Consider the following 22,847-nt stretch of genomic DNA (forward strand, 5'->3'; position numbering starts at 1 on the left):
AGTCTGCTAAAATTATTGTGTGCAACAGACAGTTCTCAATAACCTACCTCCCAGTTTTCTCTGTAGAACAGAAGTTGTTACTTTGGTTAAAAGTTATAATTAGTTTGGGTGGTTGAGACTACATCAGAAGCAACAGCAACAGAAAAATATAGCTGTTTACCCAAGGAAGTGGGGTGAGTTTCTCTTTCTAAAGGAAGAAGAGAGTAGTTTATTTCTCTAAAACAAAATGTCAGTTTGTTTCAGAATACGAAAGAATACAATAAAAGACAAAAGAGAATGTAGCAAGTTGTAGAAAGCTGGAGCAAAGTGAATTTTACCTGCCTTTGTTTATAATACCCAAGTATGAAAAGAAGTTATAAAATGTGTTAAAATTAGTGCAAAGTTTACCTAGTTTTGATGGATTTATTCCTAGGATAATTTAAGAGGTTAAAAAGAAGCTCGTAAAACCTATGTTGTTAAATATTATATTAATGCAAAATTAGTGTAATAGGGAAAAACCTTTGTCTTCTATTACAAGTTACTCACTAAAGGGATATTGCCTATAAGCTTAAATTATACACAATGGCCCATCTCTGGGAACCCTGCCTCCCAGGTGATGAGCATTAAGTTAAAATACCTTTGTTTAGCTCACAGAAAGCATCTTGACCAGGCCCACCTGTGAATGACTGCAGGCAGGAGGAAATGAACACATCCCCTCTGGAGGCCAACAGGAACCAGGAAATGTTTGACTTAATCCCTCCCCTTCTAGTATAAAAGAACCATCTTGCCTGAGTTAGGATGGTCACCACCTTCTCAGTCTGCCGGCTTTCTGAACAAAGTCTCTATTCCTTTGCCCCAACAACTTGCCTCTCGATTTGTTGGTCTGTTGTGCAGCGAACAGTGTGAGCTTGGACTCGGTAATATTAGAATTACACTTTTTCTTTGTTGAGTTGATAAATTCACCTTAGAACACTTAGTAAAGCACAGAAAATATTATTTGTCCCATCTGTGTAAACTGTCCAGGAAATGCAGATTCTATATCCCACCAGAATAATATCTGCTTTGTGTTGACTTTCTCTTTGATAGATAATTTTTAAGTTTCCTCACTTGTGGATGAACTAAGGTTTGTTTTAATCATGTTGCCTTACACAATTATTTTAAAATATTTTATTGTTACTTTGATTAACTAGATAACCAAAGTATTGTTTCTCAGGAGTCTAGGACTTTATTATAACCAATGATCAAACCTCCCCTGATCATTCCTTTGATCTTGCCTACTAAAATTCAGATCTGAAATTTAATTTTAATAATTAAAGTAATAATTTCAGAATATACTATACTTACAAATGTCTTTGAATTTCCCAGAAGGCCCCTGGAGAGAGGGGTTAGAAATCACTGGATTTGTGTGGTAGGCTTCATATTTTCTTAATGCCTCAACATTACTGGAAGAGCTAAGGAATGAGCTATCAAGTTAGAAGAGACTCTCAGCCTTCCCTAGGTTTGGTCTGTATAGATAAAATGTCATTCATATAAATCTTTCATTAACTGAATCCTTTATAGGGGGCCATGAAGATTGCTCAAAGCCCTTGCTTCCCATTATATGGTCGTACCCTCAAAGGAAACATTGATCAAACCCTTATGAAACAGTTATGGTCTGTATCACAAAGGGAAATGTTACTCTCCTCATTCTGATATTGGTCACTGTCATAATCAACCTAGCCTTTCCTTATTATGAAACTGGTTTCTGATTCCATCTGAGGCTCCCCTGAAAGCACTCTTTAAACCACAGGCCCTAGCTTGTGTATTCGTCACAGAAGGGCAGTCTCAGGCCTCAGAGAAAGGACTGTGCCAGGTGCTCTGAACTACAGTCAAAAAACAGACTCTCAGTTACAGGCTCTGAGTTGACATCAGCTTGACAGCTTTCAGACTGTACCAGTGGAATAAAACAGGAATTCCGGAACTCATGAAAAAACCACTAACCCAAGATCCAACAAAACAAGAGTTAATTACATGAGAATAACTAAACTGATGAGGGAAATTTACTTATGGTTGTTTTGAATATTACTTGTGTTGCTTTTAAGGTTCTTTTTTTATTGGAATATTAAGATCTTTTTCTTCATTTATCTCAACTTAAATTTAGCAGACTATGACTTTGTTTACTGAACTGAAACATTTATAAATAGTATCTGATTTTCACTGGTCCTCAAAATTCATAAAACAATACTTTGACTGAACGTCCTTACTCTCCATGGCAACAGTTATTTGCATAGGTTCAATAAAAATTTGTTCTCATCTTACCAGGATATAATTGAACAAATTAATTGTGTAACAAAGGATACACATGGAGAGTCACATTTGAGAAGAATTCTCACTTCCTCACACTATGGCATGACAGCACGTTGTTAAGGGATGGTAATTGGCTTTACACTTGTAGCCAATGCCTACAAAGACCTCACAAGAAAACAAGTTCCATACCTGGCCAACAGAGTCCCATTCACATGGGTCATATTTCCTGTCCAGGGTAATAGATAACTCCAAAGAGAAAGGTTTATTGCCTTGTAAGACTACTGTTGTATCTAATCCAGCAATCTCATCCTAACATTTCTTCATTACACACACACAGACACACAGACACACATACACACACTTAAATGCTAGAAGGGGTTTTTCTTTGGCTGGTACTTTGAAAAATTTACACAAAAGTAAAGATAATAGTAAATAGTATAAGAATGTATGAAGAGGAAGGAAACTTGTTATTTTATTTTCTAGGACTGTCATAAATTGAATTTTAATTTATGGGAAAAAAGAGCCATGTGTAGGATATTGTGATTCAAAGATGGTGGCACTAAATGATGTCACTGCAACAAAACAAATTGAGGAAAGTGCATCATAATGCTCGCATGTGGAGTTGGGGATAAGGTTTAACTATTTGTATACAGAATTTTGAAGTCAGAGTACCTTGTAATGTTGATTGCAATGATTAAGATACCTGTTTGTCTCTGACAAAAGAACTGGACCTTGCTTCAGAAATCTAAACTTCTCCCACAATTTAGAATCTTGTATCCAAATGAATTACATTTCTCAGTCTCAAAGAGCCGTCAAATGATGGATGAATAAATGTTGTTTTTATTCATTTAACACATTTATTAAGCATCTAGCAGTGGTCCCCAACCTTTTTGGCACCAGGGACCGGTTTCGTGGAAGACAGTTTTTCCATGGATGGGGGGCAGGAGATGGTGGGATGGTTCAGGCAGTAATGCCAGCGACGGCGAGCAGCAGATGAAGCTTTGCTCGCTCTACCGCCGCTCACCTCCTGCTCTGTGGCCAGGTTCCGAACAGGCCGAGGACTCGTACTAGGCCGAGGACTCGTACTGGTCCGAGGCCTGGGGGTTGGGGACCCCTGATCTACTGCATGGCAAGCACTGTGTTAGGGACTGTGGACAGCCTAGAAAACTTGAAATCCTGTCTCTTGAAATTTACTTTCCACTGGGGCCTGTAAACCTGTGTGAGCCACTCTGCTGTTTACAGTCCTATTTATATATGGTAAATCTATTAGATTAACTATGTTAGAAGAGCAAATTTCTTCAAACAAACAAGAAAAATTATTTGCCATGAAGTCCAGAAGAAAAAAGATATCTATGAAAATTATAAACAGAAGCCAGGAAAACAGCAGGTCTGAAAAATACTGGATTGTTCTGTTAACGAAAAATTTCAAAAGGCTCTAATGTTTCTCCGTAATAAGTAGCAAGTGGTAGAAATGTGCAATCATACAATAGCCCTAAATTAGTATCACTGAAGACGTGCAACATTTTATTGAGATATAATGTTTCTTACTGACACAAAGAGATTACATTAAACAAAGGAATTAAAGCTATGGTCATTACTTTATCAGAATAAGGTGACACATCTGAAGTATGGCAGCTATGCCAGCAGTATTAATTAAAGCATAAAATACTTAGTAATACATATAATCTTTCTCATTTTCATGAAGGAAAGTCCTATACGGTCAATTTGAATTATGTTGCCTCACTACCCATGGAACAATTCTAGTTCCTAGTACTCTTGGTCTATCTTTCCCCAAGGTTGCATTTACTTGTGAAAGAAAATAAAATAATAGTAACAAATGATTCAACGATTTTTAAAGAAAGGTGTTGTCACGGCCATCAGCTACAATCAAAGAATTCCGCTGGCTCTTTATCATCAAAATGCTCATATTGGCACCAGAAATCCACACAACAAGCAGCTTTTATAAATAACTCCTCAGGCAGAAGTCTCACTCACTAAGCTGTGTCTTTATCTTAGTGACAATAAAAAAGTTGCATGGCAAACAGCAGCAATCGGTGCAGATTGGCAAATCACACTTGCCTAAGCCATCTCTCTAGGTTAAAATGTCTGCCTTGCTTTGTCAGTAGGTTAGCGAAAAGTACCTTGTCTTTGAAAAGCAGAACATCATGAAAATGCATGCACCTCTTTTTATTGCAGTTATGTAAGGATGAATACTTTTAGACCCATATCAGGATCCATATATTGCATTCATGTAAACATCAAAAAGACATCGGCAGCATTCAGCGCCCAGTGTGTTGTTTCGCACAATGACTCTAGCCTGAAACACGTGCCCAGTTGATCAAATCTGCATCCATGTGTGCCATATTCTTGCTCACTTAGAACCTAAGCTCTGTCTGAGTCATTATGCTCAACACTAATTTGTCTCTATACTGCTGTCATCTATCACTGGCTGTCAGGGCCAGGTTGATAAAGTCCCCTGTGGTCCACCTCTGTGATCAGTCCCCAGGTAATCTGCTCTTTCAAAATACTGCACGGAGAAAAAGGGTTCTTTGAGCAAGTTCCAGTAGAAAAAGCTCAAAACAACTTCATCTTTTTTTGGGTTTTCTTTGCCTTATTGAAACTTCATTTCTGTCCATGTGGTTCCCAATGACCAAATATACAGATGTCAAAAGCCAAAAATTAATTGTATTTTCTGATGGAATATTCTAAAAGGAGCAGTACATTGCCTAACAGAATATGAGGAAGAAAAGCCAACAATACCATACATGATTTAAGGCTGGAAGGCAATGAAAACATGAAATTTAGGAGACTAGGCAGAGGAAGTTTTGTTCTTGATGTCATTCCTCATTATCCTAGAATACCCACTGTTCTAATTTGCTCCTAAATATGTGGTGGAAGTGACAACACTTACAAACAAATAAATAAATGAATAAAATAAAATAAAACCCCTACTCCAAAAGCAGAATAAGCAGAAAGAAGGTAGTCTCATGAGTAGGAAGTCTCCGGAATGTGGAATGGGGGACCTACCTTCTGCTTTTTTTAATGAATAGATGCAGGTAGCCCTGGATCTATAAACTGAGATTGATTTTAGAGCCCAGGCCCAATATCAGGCCTTTTGATCATGTGAGCTAGAAAAAGGAAGAGTAACAAAAATGGCTAAAAGTTATTAAATATTCAGTATATGCCAGGCGCTGGTATAAGCTCTGGTCGTGAAATAGCTGGAGTCAACTCTATGAGGTAGGTAATTCAATATCTCTATATTATATATGGGGAAACTGAGGCCCAGCATGTTAAGAAAACCAGTGCTTTTTGAACTGTGCATGATTCACCTGAGGACCTTATTAAAATGCAGTTTCTGGTTCAGTAGGTCTGGGATAGAGCCTCAGGCTCTGCATGCTGATACTGCTGGTCCACAAGCCACACTCTGAGCAGCAAAAAGTAAATTGTCCAAGGTCACAGAGCTGGTAAGAAGCAGAGCCAGGGTGAGGCTCAGTCAGCCCTGCTCCAGAGCCCAGGCTCTTTGCCACTAAGCTTAGTATCTGTGTCACAGACCCGTCGCACCCTGGGGTACTTGAGCATTGGCTCAAGGACTAGAAACAAACGCCTATCACCTTTGCCGATAGTACTTTCCAGCAACAGCAAATATTTATTAAGGGCCTACCAAGAGATAGTTACTGTGGAAAACACTTAGGATATAAAAAATATTCCAGGCTCAAAGGATTTTCATTTAATCCACTAGCCAAACAACTGGCCATTTGATTCCCAAGCAAATTACAACTCCACTGATGGACTGCGTGTTCTGGTTAGTTTAATTATCATACACAGAGAAGATAGAGCACTAACTTTCAAAGAATCAGAGCGTAATATCACACCTCTAACACCAAAGGTAGTAAATTTAATTTAATCTTTGGGGATTGAGGAAGAACTTTTAAGATCTTACAGAGGTTTAGGAGTATCATTAGGAAAATTAATTATAGTTCAATAGATTTAGAAGGTGTAGGAGTTTGGGCTTGATTCTATGGTATCACCTAAAAAGTGAATTAAGAAAAGAACGTCCTGATAGTTTGTTAACTTGTCATGAGAGTTTCAATATATTTTATTAAAAGGACATTTTATACTAATTCCCATAGGTGGAACAAACATTACTGAATTAGGTGTAAAATTTTTGGAAGCTCCAGGTCATACAAAACAGTACCTTCAATAAATGTTTCACAAAATTTAGGAAGTTTTAAAAGAGTTTATTATAATCAGTCAATGTTTACCACTTAATTTGTAATTTTTTTCTTTCTCTTCCTTCTAACCACATTTTCTAAAAAAATGGAATCCAGCCGCCTGCCTACATTTCTGGCACACTCTGCAATAATTAGAATTCTCCAACGAGTCCCAAGACAGACTTCACCGGCTGAAAATATCCTGCCTCAGCTCCCACTCTCTTGTCAAGTGCAAATCTTACCATCTTAGCACTTGTCCAACATCCTCCGAAAGTCCTCTAGGCTCCAAGAGCAAAAATGTAAAGGCTCTACCTTATGGAGCACTGGAGGCCCCCAGGAGAGGGAGAGGCGTGCACCGCACAGCCCTAGAGGCCTTGCATGAAAGGAGCACACGGTCAGGTCAGACCTCATTTAGTCTAGGGGCAACTTCTCCTCTCCCCTTTTTATCACACTATTGCTCCGCAGAGGGGACTTCAGAAAAATGGAAACATCCCGAGGCCCCTAGCAAGTCAGGACCACACTGAACCTTAAAAACTTTAACACCGTCATTTCCCACCACTCTCCCCTACAGCTCATTTATAACTGCTTAGGTTCTAAAGAGACAACAACAACCAAGAACACGTCCAGCAGAGTCACGTGCGCTGAGACAGGCATGAAGGAGGTGCAGAGAAAGAAGGCCGGCCTCAGTGTGTCTTCCCCGTTTTGGGCAGTGAGCTCACCCCACCCAGCCGGCATGGAGTCCTCGCTGAGGTCAACCTCTCACCCATGCCGCGGCTGGAGTTTCCTCTCTGTATTTTCTGACACCCAGAAAAGGACACACTGGCACTCCTTCCAGCTTTACCTGACTGCATATCTCTTATGTATTTAAAAAAAAAAATTCATCATGTGTGGAACGCTTTCTTAAACACCAGCAGAGAAAGAAAGATGTGACTGAAAGTTATCAAGTCCGTCTTTAGTCACTGAAAGTGTTGGCACTCAGAGTTCTCCACAAGAGGAATCACCCCTCCACCACCCCCCAGCCCCAGACACCTTTCTGATACCATCAATCCTCTGAAGCCATAATAGAACCCAGCTATGGCCGTCACTGTCTGAAAACTACACAAGCTCATCCCCCTCTCTGAGTGTAACTAACCTCTTCCTCCATCCTCCAAAGCTCCCCACCACTGACAAATTCTTCTTGTCTTTCAAAGCCCACCTAGGATGTCTGTCTTAGCCTCTCCCTCCTCAATGTCCCCATATTACTTTGATTTACCTCTTTTTCAGAACTCACTTCATTTTAATTTATATACATACATATTCTAAGATGTGAGCTACCTGAGGATCTTGCTCTTCTCATTAACCCTCGGATCTCCTGTTGCCAGTTTATTACACATAAGAAGTTCTTTGCAGTTCTGACACATGCTAAAAACAGGTGGACCATCATGCTAAGTGAAATAAGCCAGTCACAAAAAGACAACAGAGTATGATTCCACTTATGTCAGGTATCTGGAGTAGTCACATTCACAGAGATAGAAAGTAGCATGGTGGTTGCCAGGGGCTGCAGGGATGGGGAAACAGGGAGTTGTTGTTTAATGGGTACAGTTTCAGTTTTGCAAAATGGACATGTTTTGCGATTGGTTTGCACAACAATGTGAATATCCTTAACACTACTGAACTGTACGCTTAGAAATGGTTAAGATGGTAAATTTCATGTTATGTGTTCTTTGCCACAATGATGATGATGATGGTGCCAATAAAAGAAGTACTCAGAAGATGGCTGAAAACAGCAAATGAGGGAACTATTTGGTTGACACCTACACTGTGTGTGTGGAGTGCCTGACGATCTCTAACCTCCCCCTTAATGCGTTTTGACTTCCTCAGGCTTAGAACTGTTACTTGCACTCTGCATACCCCATGGCACATCACACCCACATACAGTTATTCACCATTTTCCCCTGCCATATGCGATGAGCAAGAATTGAAGAGCTGTGAGAGTCATCTTATATGTTGAATAAAACTTTTTGGCAGTATGACAATATATCCAGTACCATCCATGTTCCAGGCAATGAAGGTACGAAGTATATGAGACTTACTTGAATCTGACAAGCATACCTTCAAAGTGGAAAGCAAAAATGTGACAAGTAATTAATTACACTGCACTAAGTCATCCCTCGGTATCCATGAGGCATTTGTTCCAGGAACCCCCTCAGACACCAAAACCTGTGGATGCTCAAGTCCCTTATATAAAATGGTGTAGTATTTGCATATAACCTACACTTATCCTCTCTGTACTTTAAATCATATCCAAATTACTTATAATAACTAATACAATGTAAATGCTATGTAAATAGTTGTAAATACAATGTAAATGTTATGTAAATAGTTGCCAGGTGATTGGCATATTCAAGTTTTGCTTTTTGGAACTTTCTGGAATTTTTTATTTCTAAATATTTTTCATCCCCAGTTGGTTGAATCCATGGTGTGGAACCCGGGGATACAGAGGACCAACTGTATATATAAAGTACAATAAAGAGGAAAGAGAAACTCATTCTGCTTTTGGAATGGTGCTCATACTTCTCGGAAAGGAATATAGGACTATTTTCCTTACCTAAAAAACCCACCCAAAAATATGTCAGGTTGGCAAAATTCCCACTACACTGAAACATCATTTTCTGTGTTTTCACTTATAATATTTGAAAGAGTATATTATGGTAAAATTTTCTTTGTTGGAGAAAAAATCAAGTACTTGCAGAATCATAATGTATTTTTAATAATTTGATGTGATAGCAACTTTAAGTTGCTCTAGTATGACTGCCAAAATTTTGTTGTTTCAGGGAAGGTTTAAAGCTGTCCAATGCACCAAGAAATTCACGCCCTCTGGCTTAAAGTCATTAGTATGTATAATACACATTTTCAAGTACTTGAGATTTGATTTTTGGATAAATGAGAATTAAGTCTGAAGTTTATCGCTTTATTCCATTAGGAGGCTTCCATTACTGATTTGTATTTGGCAGGTGCTAACTCATTCATAATCCCAGAATAACTTTCATCTTGTAATACATTCAACCACTGGCAAAAAAATTGCTGATAAGAACATACTCTCTAGTAATCATGATATATCTACAGTATGTATCCAGGGCTCAAGTCTTAAAAGCAATTTAATTTATTTTTAATAGGCTTTATCTCTTAGAGCAATTTTAGGTTCACAGCAAAACTGATCAAAAAGTACAGAGAGTTTCCATATACCCCCTTCCCCAACACACGCCAGCTTGCCCCACTATCAACATACCTCACCAGAGTAATGCACTTGTTACAACTAATTAACCTACATTGATACATCATTATGACTCAAAGTCCACCATCTGCTTTAGAGTTCACTCTTAGTATTTTATATTCTATGGGTTTTATAATGACATGGTATCTACCATTTTATCATACAGAATAGTTACTCTGTCCTAAAAATCCTCTGTACGCTGACTATTCATCCCTTCCCACACAACCCCCCCGCAACTTCTGATGTTTTTACTGTCTCCATAGTTTTCTCTTTTCCAGAACGCCATATAGTTGGAATCATACAGTATTAGGCTTCTCAACTTGATTTCACTTAGTAATATGAATTTAAGGTTCCTCCATGTCTTTTCATGGCTTGATAGCTTATTTCTTTTTGGCACTAAGTAATATTGTCTGGATATATCACAGTTTATCAATTTACCTATTTAAGAACGACTTGATTGCTACCAAATTTTGGCAATTATGAATAGAGCTGCTATAAACATCTGGGTGCAGATTATTGTGTGGACATATGTTTTCAACTCATTGGAGTAAACACCAAGGAGCACAATCACTGGATTGTATGGTGTGTTTAGTTTAGTGAGAAACTGTCAAACCGTCTTCCAAAGTGGTTGTACCATTTTACATTCCCACCAGCAGGAATGAGAGTTGATGTTGCTCCATGTTCCAGCCAGTGTTTGGTGTTGTCGGCGTTTTGGATTTTAATCATTCTAACAGGTGTGTAATGGTATCTCATTGTTTTTTTAATTTGCAATTCCCTAATGACATGATATTGAGCATCTTTTCATATGGTTATTTGCCATCTGTATATCTTCTTTGGTGAGGTGTCTACTCAGGTCTTTTGTCATTTTTTTACAGGTTGTTCATTTTATTATTGTTGAGTTTTAAGAGATTTTGTATATTTTGAATAACGGTCCTTTATTAAATATGTCTTTTTTGCAAATATTTTCTCCCCATCTGTGGCTTGTCTTTTCATTCTCTTGCCATTGTCTTTCACAGAGCAGACAATTTTAAGTTTAATGAAGTCCAGCTTATCATTTATTTATTTCATGGATCATGCCTTTGGTGTTGTATCTAAAAAGTCATTACCACATTCAAGATCATCTAAATTTTCTCCTATGTTATCTTCCAGGTGTTTTAGTTTCATGTTTTACCTTTAGGTCTCTGATCCATTTTGAGTCATTTTTTGTGAGTGACAAGTGTAAAATCTATGTGTAATTTTTTTTTTTTTTTTGCATGTGGATGTCCAGTTCTTCCAGCACATTTGTTGAAAAGACTATTTGTTCTCCATCATACTGCCTTTTCTCCTTGTCAAAGATCAGCTGACCATGTTTATGTGGGTCTATTTCTGGGCTCTCTGTTCTGTAGAACTATTTGTGTATTCTTTCACCACTACTACACTCTGTTAATTGTTGTAGCTTTATAGGAACTCCTAACTTCAGAGAGCATCAAGCTTCTGACTTTTTTCTTCTCCTTCAATACTGTGTTGGTTATACTGGGTCTTTTGCCTCTCCATTTAAACTTCAGAATAAGTCTGCTGATATCCACAGAATAACTTGCTAAGATTTTGACTGTAACTGTGTATGTCAAGTTGGGAAGGTGATGTCTTGACAATGTTGACTCTTCTTATCCATGAACATGGAATGTCACTCCATTTACTTAGTTCTTTGATTTCTTTCAGCAAAGTTGTGTGATTTTCCTCATACAGAACCTGTACATATTTTGTTAGGTTTATATCTAAGTATTTCATTTTAGGGGGTGCTAATGTAAATGGTACTGTATTTTAATTTCTAATTACATTTTTTCATTGATGGTATACAGGATAGCAACTGACTCTTTTATATTAGCCTTGTATCCTGCAATCTTGACATAATCACTTATTAGATCCAAAAGCTTTTTTTGTCAAATCCTTTAGATTTTCTGCATTGACAATCACATCACCTATGAGCAAAGTCAGTTTTATGATTCCTCCCAATCTGTATGCCTTTTGTTTCCTTTTATTGATTTATTGCATTAGCTAAGACTTTCAGTATAATGTTGACAAGGAGTGGCAGAGGTAATTTATTCTTAATTTTTTTAAACCTTTGTCTATTTTTAATTTTTTCTATTTTACATTTTCAAGTTCTATTTCAATAATTCATTCCAGGGACTTCCCTGGTGGTCCAGTGGTTAAACTCCAGGCTTCCACTACAGGGGGCACGGGTTTGATCCCTGGTCAGGAACTAAGATCCCACATGTGGCGTGGGGCAGCCAAAACAAACAAACAAAAATTCATTCCAGCGTGTAATGCTTCATCGACAGCAGTCTCTTGCATTTAGTAAAAGATGTCTAATTATTGTAGAGGAAAATGTTCTTCAAAACTAATGAAATGCATTGTTAGTAAACCGGGGCAATGAGACTTAGAAAGAACTGGATAAAATTAATGAAAGTTTTCTTTTTAAAGACCCCAAAATTATGAAAAAAATAGTACACCTTGTGATATAAAAGTTGAGTTTTAAAATGTGACTACTTGGCTAAAATTAACAATTAACATGATTCTTCAACCTTTATAACCAAAATATCTAGAAGAAAAGCAAAAACTCATTCATTCCTTCTGATATGTATATTTAAATGAATACAGACTAGTGGATATGTTGAACACAAGGTTTGGAGTAAGACAGTCCTTAATAGAGTCTTCCTTTGGATTCGTTCCTTAAATGATCTGATACTACTTTCCATCTATTAGGAGGACATTAATATATTCTACCTGATGGGGTTTCTGAAGTATTAAACCAGACATTTCATGGAAGCAGGGCTTAGGACAGTGCCCGGCTCAGGATAAGCATTCACAGATGTTGACTATCATTACCGCCAGTTCCTGATGTCATGGGTGTTACGGTATTTTGATGATTTGAAACACTGATCCTGTTGCTTCTACCCCGGCACCCTGAAGTTTATTCACAAGCAGCCAAAGTGAACATTCCCTAAGTCACATCATGTCACTCCATCTCTCAAAACTCCTCCAGTGGCTCCCTTCTCACCAGGGTAAAATCTAGGGCCTACAAGACCCTACACAGCCTACAGTTTTCTGAGGCCTGTGAGGACATGGCTGCCATGGAGAAGGATTATGAGGAGGTTGGTATGGATTCTGTTGAGGGAGAGGGAGAGGAAGAAGGAGAGGAATACTAATTACCATTCCTTTCAGCCCTGTAGCATGTCATCCTCAGAATTTCAGCTTCAACATTAGTTGACAGGAGTAAAACTTTCTTATTAGATTGTCTTCACTTTCAACTGTGATCATGTATTACTGTCTTCCTTTCTGACTTCCTGTCTCCTACTGTTTCACTTCCTCTGCCCCAGCCACGCCGTCCTCCTTGCTTTCCAAGCACGGTCCTGCCTTGGGTCCATACACTCGCTGTCCCCTCTACCTGAGATTCCTGAATCTATGCTCCTTGAAATGCTCTCCTCAATTGTCACTTCATGAGAGAGGCCTCTGACCACCTTATACAAAAGAGCACCCTTTCCAACACTCTGTATTCCCTTTACTATGCTAATTTTTTCACCAGAGAACATATACTTACTAGCTATTTGGCTTTTTGTTTGTTTGCTTGTTTATTATCTTCTTCCCAACTAGAATGAGATCCAGTTGGGTTGGTAATTTGGCTGTTACTATTTCCTGCTACATCCTAGCACCTAGAATTGTGCCTGGCACAGAGTAGGGATTCTCTAATTATTTGTTTAAGTAGTTAGCTAACTGCATGACAAATATTGGAGAATATTCCTATTTTTTCCTAGATCCAATAGCTTCTTTCATCTGATTATCAGGAGGGGATGAATGGTATTTCTTTAAGAAAACACAAACATAATATGTGAACTTAGTTCATGCATGTGTTCCTTGGAGTCCAGGAATAGCTTACTCGATGTTCTTATTCAAATGTTTATAAAATAATATACAATAACAATATTTTATAACAATACAAATTCTTACTGTGTAGGACAGTGTTACTCAAAGCATGGCTCCTGGAACCATACTTTCAGCAAGACCTGGGAACTTGTTAGAAATGCAGATTCTCAGTCACCACTCCAGGAAGACGGAGCTGGACCCAGCCCTCAGGTGACACCAATGAGTACTGAACCTTGAGAACCACTGCTCTAAGGAATTCTTAAATGACTCATTTCAATTCTTTGACTTCCTCTTAAAAATCATAATCTAACATGTCCTAGCTTCTAAATACAAATAGTATAAACTGACTATTAATGTAGATCATGACAATGCCTCTTACATTGACCAATTATCTTTTGCACCTATAAATTCCTGAAAGACATGCTCTCAAGTTGCAGTTCTTATTTGTTGCATCTACTTTTGTGGCTACAGCCCAGCTCTCCACCCTTTAGAGCCCTCTCACGTTTGGCGAGCACCTAAATTCTTCCTTGTCTAATTCAGACACCCTGGAAACATGCTGAAAATTGGGTTTATTTCTCTTAAATTTCTTTCTTAAAGGCAGAAGTTTTCAAACATTTTTCAACCAGGGACGTTTTTTCTTTTTTTTCCCCAAATAAAATGCACTGTAGATGCTTTGTATATAAAACTGGTAATTATGAGCCTGCTCTTGCTACTATGGATTGACTTGGTTTGTCCACCTGTCTTTCTCAACATTCCTACCACCTGGTTGAAGACTCTAGGTAGATCTCACAGTTGAAAGGTGGGAAAACATTTGCTATAGGGCAGCATTTCTTGGAGTGTGCTCAGCACCATGATTTCTGAATCTCTGTCCTCAGCTAACAGAATCAGACCTTCTGGCCCTGGAATAAGCATTGAACAAACATTCCCACTAGAGTTTGTGAGTCACTGCTCTAGGAACTCTAAACTGTCATTTTTATTAAAAAAAATAATTGTATAAGCACGTCGTTTGCCCACAGTCATTTCAAATAATCCCATTCAGGGTATTCCATTCATTCAAGCAGTAAAATTAACAAGGTATTTTAAGAGGTGAAGTTTCATTTTTCTCTGTATAACGTTGAACAAGTCATTAGTTCTAAAAGTTAAATACACAGAAAATTCTGATGAATGGCTTATTACATTTACAGTTTTACATAATTTAGGAAACACGGATCACCATTTTTTCTTAGAGATTTTGTGGGAAACTACAGTAAATTGAACAAATATCCTGTCCTCAAAGAGATAAAGTACATACAGAAGGAACTAGAGTACAAAACAAAATAATAAGAGGTATGAAAGTTCTGGAAAGGAGATGATTCTTTCCACTTCAGAAGATTAAGGGATGACTCCTTGCCATTCAGAGTTTCAGTTCAATGCAGAATAAAGTCCTAAAGTTGACCTGGAATAACCCATATTTTTTTGCCTGATTCTTTCCAGATGCAACATAACTTACGTCACCCTTTCAGCACAGGAAAGGTAACAGGAGAGCTCACTCCTGATCTGGGGTGATGGGGGAGAAGCACAACAGGATGCTGGCCGTCTGGCATGCCAGCAAGTGTCGCCAAGCCCAGTCCCCAGCCAGCAAAACACATGCAGCTAACAGGCCACCACTGGTCAGTGGGTAAATGAGAAACAGGGTGATTAGAGGTCAGACTACATGAGGTCTGTATGGAAAGTTAAGGTTAAGCAGTCCAATAACAAAGCATACAGTAGCCTGCCAGCTCTTGCTACAGTGCTACTGTCCTATGTACATTTATGAGAGTTTCTTTAATCTATTGTTTGGGTTGAAACAATTACATATTTCACTTAAAATCTAAGTAGAATATTAGACATTTAGCAGAATTTTCTAAGAGTGTACCGGTACCTCAATCACTGTAGGAAGGGAATATTTTCTTCAGTAGAAGTATTATGATCTAGCAAGAGAAAGAATGGAAGGTGCCAATAATTCCAAATTGATAATCATAAAATAAAACTCTCAAGAAGACTGAAGGCAATTTTATAATAAAATAAAATAATAAGATTCTACTTTTTAAATCTTCAGATAAATACCAGTGACAAGATAGTAGAATCACAAACATTAGGAAACATTAAAATATGTGAATACCTATAAATGATAATTATTCTGCTTATATTATTATTAATGTTCAGATAATGCACATAAAGATTTAATTTTGCTCTAAAGCAACAGCCCCCAACCTTTTTGGCACCAGGGACCGGTTTCATGGAAGACAATTTTTCCACGGACAGGGAGTGGGGGGTGGTTCAGGCGGTAATGCAAGCAACGGGGAGTGACGGGGAGCGACGGGGAGCGACGGCGAGCGGCAGATGAAGCTTCGCTCGCTTGCCCACCGCTCATCTCCTGCTGTGCGGCCCGAGCTCCTAACAGGCCATGACCGGTACCGGTCCACGGCCCACGGGTTGGGGACTCCTGCTCTAAAGATTTCCTATCAGATATAAGTTAGGCCACCTAATTCCAAATCCTAGTCTCTAAAACCACTTTTTTACATTTTAACCTGTGTCACATTATGGGCTATTCCCTCATATATATCTTCCAATTCATTAACTGTCTCTTTGGCATTGACAAATTGCTCTTTTAACCAATCTGTTGAGGATTTTTTTTCATTCTAATAGTTAAATTTATGCTCTATTCAATAGCTATCTTTTTCTATTATGTCTGTTTTCTGTTTTGATTTCAATTTTTTATTTTATGTCCTAATTAACATAAAACATTTTTGTTTTGTATTCTGTTTCAAACTGTCATTTTATTTTCTCATGTTTTGGGGGAAACCAATCTTCTAGTTTATGGTGTATGCTCTTCTCCACTCAAGGTAGAATATCCCTTTGTTTGACTTATAATGGGTATCATGAGGACCCCTTCAATAGGGCTTGTTCATCTCTGGAGGCCATGACCCCCAAGTGTTCTCTGGAATGCTTTTACGTACATTCTGCTTGAGACATCAGATGTGCCAAAGCCTGGGTCTGATACTTATATTAATTCCTCCTTGTGGACAACATAGGTATTGAGAGGTTTAGGTTTATCTCATTTTCCCCATTTCTCAGTTATTTTTTCAGTCTCCTAGATGCCCAGTCCATGTAAAGGACATGAAGCCTTCATTCCTTCCACAACCACCTGAGGGCCACCAGAGCACCATGCACTTAAATTCTTGGTTTATTCATTCCTTTATTTAAAGACAGCTGTGTTGTTTCTACTTCTTCACTTACCCCTGGAAAATTTCCTTTTTCTTTTTCAATTTCATCTATGATTTTAAAAATATTAATTAAATTTTATTTAGTAATTTTAGCAAGAAGCCTCCATCTTGGTGGTTCCAGAATTCTCTGACACTGTGAAAGCCATACCAGCCCAGGGCTGCTTACGTCTTCACTGATTACACGTGGGAGAGAAATAAACTTCTACCTTGCCGAGTCATTGTTATTATTTTGTGTTTTCTGTCACACACAGTCAAAAATAACCCTGTTGTACCTTTGACTATTTAGACTGGAGAATAAAAGACTAAAGGAAACATACTAATATTGTCAGAATAACAAAGGGCTTGTCATTCATGCCAAAACAAACTTTTGAAATGGGCTGTAGCATAAAGAAGGAAGAATTATTTCACACAAAGGATATTACTGACATTGTCATTTGTTCTTAGAACCTGCGAATGACTAAAATTACCTCTGAAGTTCTCTTTCTCCTTTTTTAACATTTCTCTATATCATCAGAAACATAATCAACCAAAATGTATTTTAAGAAAATAAGAAATAGAAGAAAACAAAGGCAAAAGTTGAGAGGGACATATAGGTACCTTAATCATATATTTTGAGCCTAGCACAATGTATCACATGTCCCCACCACCCCTAGTTCCTCCAAAAGTAAACCCAAGATACTATCACTATGGTCCTGACACCTTCCCCATCCCTTATGTTCATTCTTAATATGATAGCTCTGTTTCGTTGTACTTATTAAATGTGTCACCTCAAATTTTACATCCACATACTCTCCTTCTAGTCATGTCTCCTTCTGGTGATTTAGAACTTGTCATGAACTAAATACACCATAGTGAGGCCATTCTTCGTGGAGATTTTATCACACAAAATGCTTTACTAGCCACAGCCAGTCAATTACCTGGCCTTCCAGCTGGTGGGCCACCATTCTCGTTGTCATCCTTCAGAATAATAGCCAGACCCACTGAGTCGGCTGGGAGGACGGAGCTGCTGAGGTCCACCCGAGTTAGGCTCTCAGGCTCCCTCTCAGAGCCCCCCACAGTGTTCTGTGGGCTGTCCCCTCGAGCTGTGTTCCTTTCTGGGACTTTTCTCTGGGGTCTCAGCACAATGTGAACGATGCTCTGCTGATCCAGGTCACAGCTCTGTGGGAGAGTGAAACAAAAACACAACAAGAAAGGGCAGACATTAAAACACCAGGAGGAGCTGAATTTGTCATCAGTTCTAGAGTGTGTAAAAGACATTGGTTTATGTCCAATGTCTGCATGCAGTCATGGAACTTAAAGAAAAGTGACACGTGTGATTGATTGATCAGGATAGGCACACTCACCCTGCAGCAGGGGTCAACACCTACACATGTGTGCGTTAATGTTGAACTGGGGCCAGAAACTGAAATGTGGGGATAAATGGAACACGACAACAGACGAAAACTGAAGTAATATTCAAAGGGACATGAAATCTAACGGGAAAGAAACATGTATCACACTGCATACATAACCATACTGAAAAGCAGTATGCTTTTAAAACTGACTTCCTGGAAATATGTCCTTATAATTTTCAAATTTAAATACTAGCACACATTTCTGTTTTAAAAAGCACAGAGTTGGTTATTACCAACTACAGGGCAACTTGCTCTAGAATTTACCATACACTCGTTTACAGTAGGCTCCACGTATACTCAGACATCACTAGCAATCACACCACCAGGCCAGTGAAGCAAGAGGACAGGGTACCAGTGCCATCTCGGATCATTCACTGGTTCATCCAATCTCACAATTAAAATCAGTGGACGTCTACAAAAATGCTTTGTATCTACATATTAATGTGTACGAACAGGAGACTTTAAAATTTAGTAGAATTAGTAGAAACTAACACAATATTGTAAAGCAACTATACTCCAATAAAAATTAAAATAAAATAAAAGCATAAAAAAAAGAAAAGAAAGTTAAACATCAGATAATTTACTTGGACAGAAACTATACTAACTTAAGTTAAATCTCTGTTTCAGAATATCTACTGGGTAGACACAGTCGTTCATCTGTCTGTCCCTCCTCCCACAGAGTGAGGACCCTCCTCTCTCTACAACACCCCCCATTGCCATTCTCCCTCATCTTAGGAAGTTTAAATAACACCCACGCAAAACACAACAACACTGGTAACAATCATAACCCCCCAAGTGCCGTGTTATCTCTATCAAACTTGTAAGAATGGTGCCTGACACTCACCAGCACGCCCTGCCCACACACCACTGCTTGGTGTCAGCCTCGCCCACTCAGGAAGGTCACCAGCATGCCCTCCGGTCCCAAATCCCACTCTGATCTCTTCTGGTCCCGTGTCTCGGGTCTCGGTCACATCAACACACTTCTTCTTCCTGCCGCCTGTCCCCGCAGCTTCCCAGCTCTCCCCAGGACTGCTCCTACTCAGCAGTGGTCACTCTGTGTCAATCTCTGTCCCCTCAGTCCGCCCCTACCTGACTTCCTATTTCTGTCAAGGCACCACCATCCCCCATGTTATCCAAGTGTCAAGGCTTCCCCTCACCTAAAGCTCCAATCATTCTCCTATGTTTTCTAAGGAGGGCTTCACCACCTTGGAACCTTCCTCCCTACTGTTACATCCAGCAAGGTGTCAAGAGTAACTAATTCTGACTCAGAAATTCCCTTCACATCTTCAGCTCCTTTACATCCCAATTGTCACCTCCCCATTTTAGGTCTCCATCATTACAAGAGCTTTGTAATTACTTCCTTACCTCTTGTCTTTCCCCGCAAACCTTTTGTACAAGAATTTCTGGTGTGTTCTACATAGTCTTTCTAAAGTGTCTCACTATTACTGGTTAAATATAGTCTAACATCTTACTATCTTCTTCAAGTGTGTTTGGACTCTTCTCCTTTCTAGACCAACTGTCTTTTCCTCTCCATTATATATGTAGATTATATTATTCTTCAAAAAATATTCACTCTCATCTCCTTTCATCCTGCCCTTGATTTTGGGCTAAGCCATGTGATCAGCTTTGGCTAATAGGACATTTGCAGATGTGATTGAACCAGGGTTTTAGAGTATATTTGCACCACTGCCCTGGCTATCAAAAAAGAATCCCTGGAAGTTTCCACCTCTTCAGCCTGGGCCCCAGCACTGCACACATGGCGCAGACCTGAGCCCAAGCCATGGAGAGGATCAAGTGCAACCCCACCTATAGCTTGAGCAGTCTTCCAGCTAAATGCAGGCTGGGGCTGCAGACCCCCAGATGACCTGAAGATGCACGGGAAAGAGACGGTTATTAATGTATGGCACTGAGATCTTGTGGTTGTTCATTAAGCAGTAATCGCTGACAATACACTTTTTTCCATTCTAATTGGACTAACAGACGTTCTACCACCATTTATCATCACCTCAGTGCTCGGCCAGCACTCGAGAGACTGTACAAAGCCTTTAGCCTAAGTCATATCAAACAAACCAACATCAAGATCTGAGTACACTCAAATGTGGGCATGTGAGGACATGTGCTTTGCAACAAGGAGAAACAATTGAGAATTAGCATCCTAACATATCCTGAGATTTTCATCCATATTGTGCTCTTTTCAAAAGGTTCAAAAAATCAGTCAGATAAAATTCCTCTCTCCACAGTCATAACGTACATGCTTCATGTGATACTCCCAGATAAAAATAATGTCTTTCTCTCTCATCTGAATCCAGGTAATCTTTGCCTGCTATGCTCTTCCACTGCAGTGATCAGAGCCTGGACATCGTGTGTGTGTGTGTGTGTGTGTGTGTGTGTGTGTCTGTGTCTGTGTCTGATCCTCCAACTTAATTTAGAATTCCTTAAGAGCAGCGACTGGGTTACACTTCTACTTTTATTTACCAGAATGCCTCACACAGCATTTTGAACCTAGTAGATGTAGAAAATTCATCTATGAATTGAAAAGGTAAATGACTGAGAGAAAATAAGAATGAATGAATGAACAAATATAAACAGCTATAGACGCATACACACAACACCTGAAGTGTTCCTCGGGGAGCAAGAAGACTGCAGAGAAGGAACATGGAATTCGAAGTCAAATAGATGTAATTTATTAGCTGCGTGATTTTTGGCAAATTACTTTCCCTGCATAAGCTTCAGTTTCTACATATGTCATTAGCAATAATATTACCAACTTTGATGACTGCTCTGAGATGTAAGGACATATACAGAGTGCAGACCCAATCCAGTCACAACTCAATATATAATTGTCAGTATCACTATCATCATTTACGAGTTTTGAAAACTAAAGAGCTGGGTCCTTACCTTGTATAAAGATAAAACCTCAGAATAAAACCTCAGAATCCTTTTTGGCTGCTCCACTCACACAATCTTATTTGGAACATGTATAAAGAAGGTGGAATAAGCAGAATCGACAAATGTGACAGTTATTCTGGTAACTTTCCAGGCTTTCTGTGAACTAAAAGTTGATACAAAAAATATCACTATATGCTCAGATGCCAGGAAACACATGAAGAACCTGAGCAAATTCTCAGGGGCTGCTAAAATTGGACAAATAGGGAAAAAATAAAAAAACTGAGGTTTTCCTTTCAAATCCAGATTTTCCTAATGCTCAGAGTAGAGCTGCAAAGGGGAGTAGGAAGATCCCAAACACATTTCAGTACTTATAGTGATATTTATAGAACATATTTCCCTGAGGCTCCATCCATGGTTCAGAGACCATTAACTGCTTAATTCTTTGACTCACTTGTAGAAAACGTTGTTGATTTCGGAAGCAGTCCCTTTGCCAGATGGTGCAAGTGCACCATCATGTTAGTTCAGTTCAAAGCCACATTAATAACATGTCCCATGGGCAATAAATTAGATAAAGTTTAGTTGTCTAGCCACTCCAAAGCCCAAAATAATATTTAGTTCTCTTGGTATATGAACGATCCCTCAGCTTTGGGAGGTAGAGATTTTCACGAGAAGACAGCAGAGTTTTCAAACATTGTTTTAAGCTTCTTCAGGGCAAAAACAATGCCTTATTTATCTTTGTTTCCTCAATAACCAGAATATTGCTTGGCAAAGAGGAAGAAGTACATTTGTGTTTTCCTTATAACAAGTCATTAATTCAACAAGTAAGGCAGTGACATAAGTCGTTTACTGTGGACAAAACAAGTGGGTATTCACCCAGCTGGGCTTGGTCTTGTACCGTCAAGCAGAGCTGTTGTCCCACCAGGGACTGAGAGCTCAGTACCATGGACTCTCTCTCCAGGACCTCTGACTTGGAGATACCCCAGGATTAATAAAACATCTACGGGAGTTGTCTGCCAACCAATGACCACCTCTCATCCAACTGGCCATTATTCCACGATATACAAGAGATTGATGTAGTTTTCCTTTTCCTAAAAGGAGTCCTTCTGAGGACATGTAGTTGGAATTCAAATATTTGACAGCCTGGTAATATAATTCGAACACTGAAAACAAGAAAAATTTGAAAAATCTGAGAATGCTTTTCAAGATATTCTTAACCTTTTGAAACATTGTAAAAATAAGTAATGTTACTCTAAGAAGAAAAATTAACAAGGATTGAAAAGTTATTGGAATGCTGTCCAAGCACTTAAAGAAGGGTTACACAGATAATCTTTAAAATGATTAATAATGAGTTTCAAAAATAGTTAATAATGTCACATATTAACAAAATGCTTTCACGTGCTATGCCGATAACAATTACATTAATAATAAAAAATAAATATATAATATGCTTGAACTTTGTACTACTCTCCAGATTGTGTTACCAGGTCTTCAGATGTAGTAAGTTGTTTAATATCCCCATAGTGAACTAAGGGAGCTGCTCTTACCATCCAGAAGTGAGTTGTATGTAAAGCCAGGAGAACTGTGCCTGGCACAAACTAAGCTCTTTAAACATTACTTGTCTCTGTTGTTCATTTCTATTCCATTTCACAGAAGTTAAAGGTGAGCCACAGAGAAATTCATAACAGGCTCA

The 22,847-nt window shown here is 38.7% G+C and overlaps 1 protein-coding gene across 10 annotated transcripts in view; it reads right to left on the minus strand.

Annotated features, from left to right (window-relative positions):
• AGPAT4 (1-acylglycerol-3-phosphate O-acyltransferase 4) overlaps window positions 1-22,847 on the minus strand; it is a 1,398,816-nt gene that overhangs the window by 967,677 nt on the left and 408,292 nt on the right. For all 10 annotated transcript variants that reach the window (XR_003793727.1, XR_003793728.1, XM_029224043.1 and 7 more), the window contains exon 3: window positions 17,792-18,032. Coding sequence is in view for 8 of the 10 variants with exons in the window: in XM_029224043.1 (XP_029079876.1) it covers window positions 17,792-18,032 (241 nt within the window). In the remaining 2 variants the exon portion in view is untranslated. The remainder of the gene's footprint in view (window positions 1-17,791; window positions 18,033-22,847) is intronic.

The sequence above is a fragment of the Monodon monoceros genome, unplaced genomic scaffold (assembly GCF_005190385.1).
Source record: "Monodon monoceros isolate NGI ecotype Baffin Bay Population unplaced genomic scaffold, NGI_Narwhal_1 Super_Scaffold_15, whole genome shotgun sequence".
NCBI lineage: Eukaryota > Metazoa > Chordata > Mammalia > Artiodactyla > Monodontidae > Monodon > Monodon monoceros.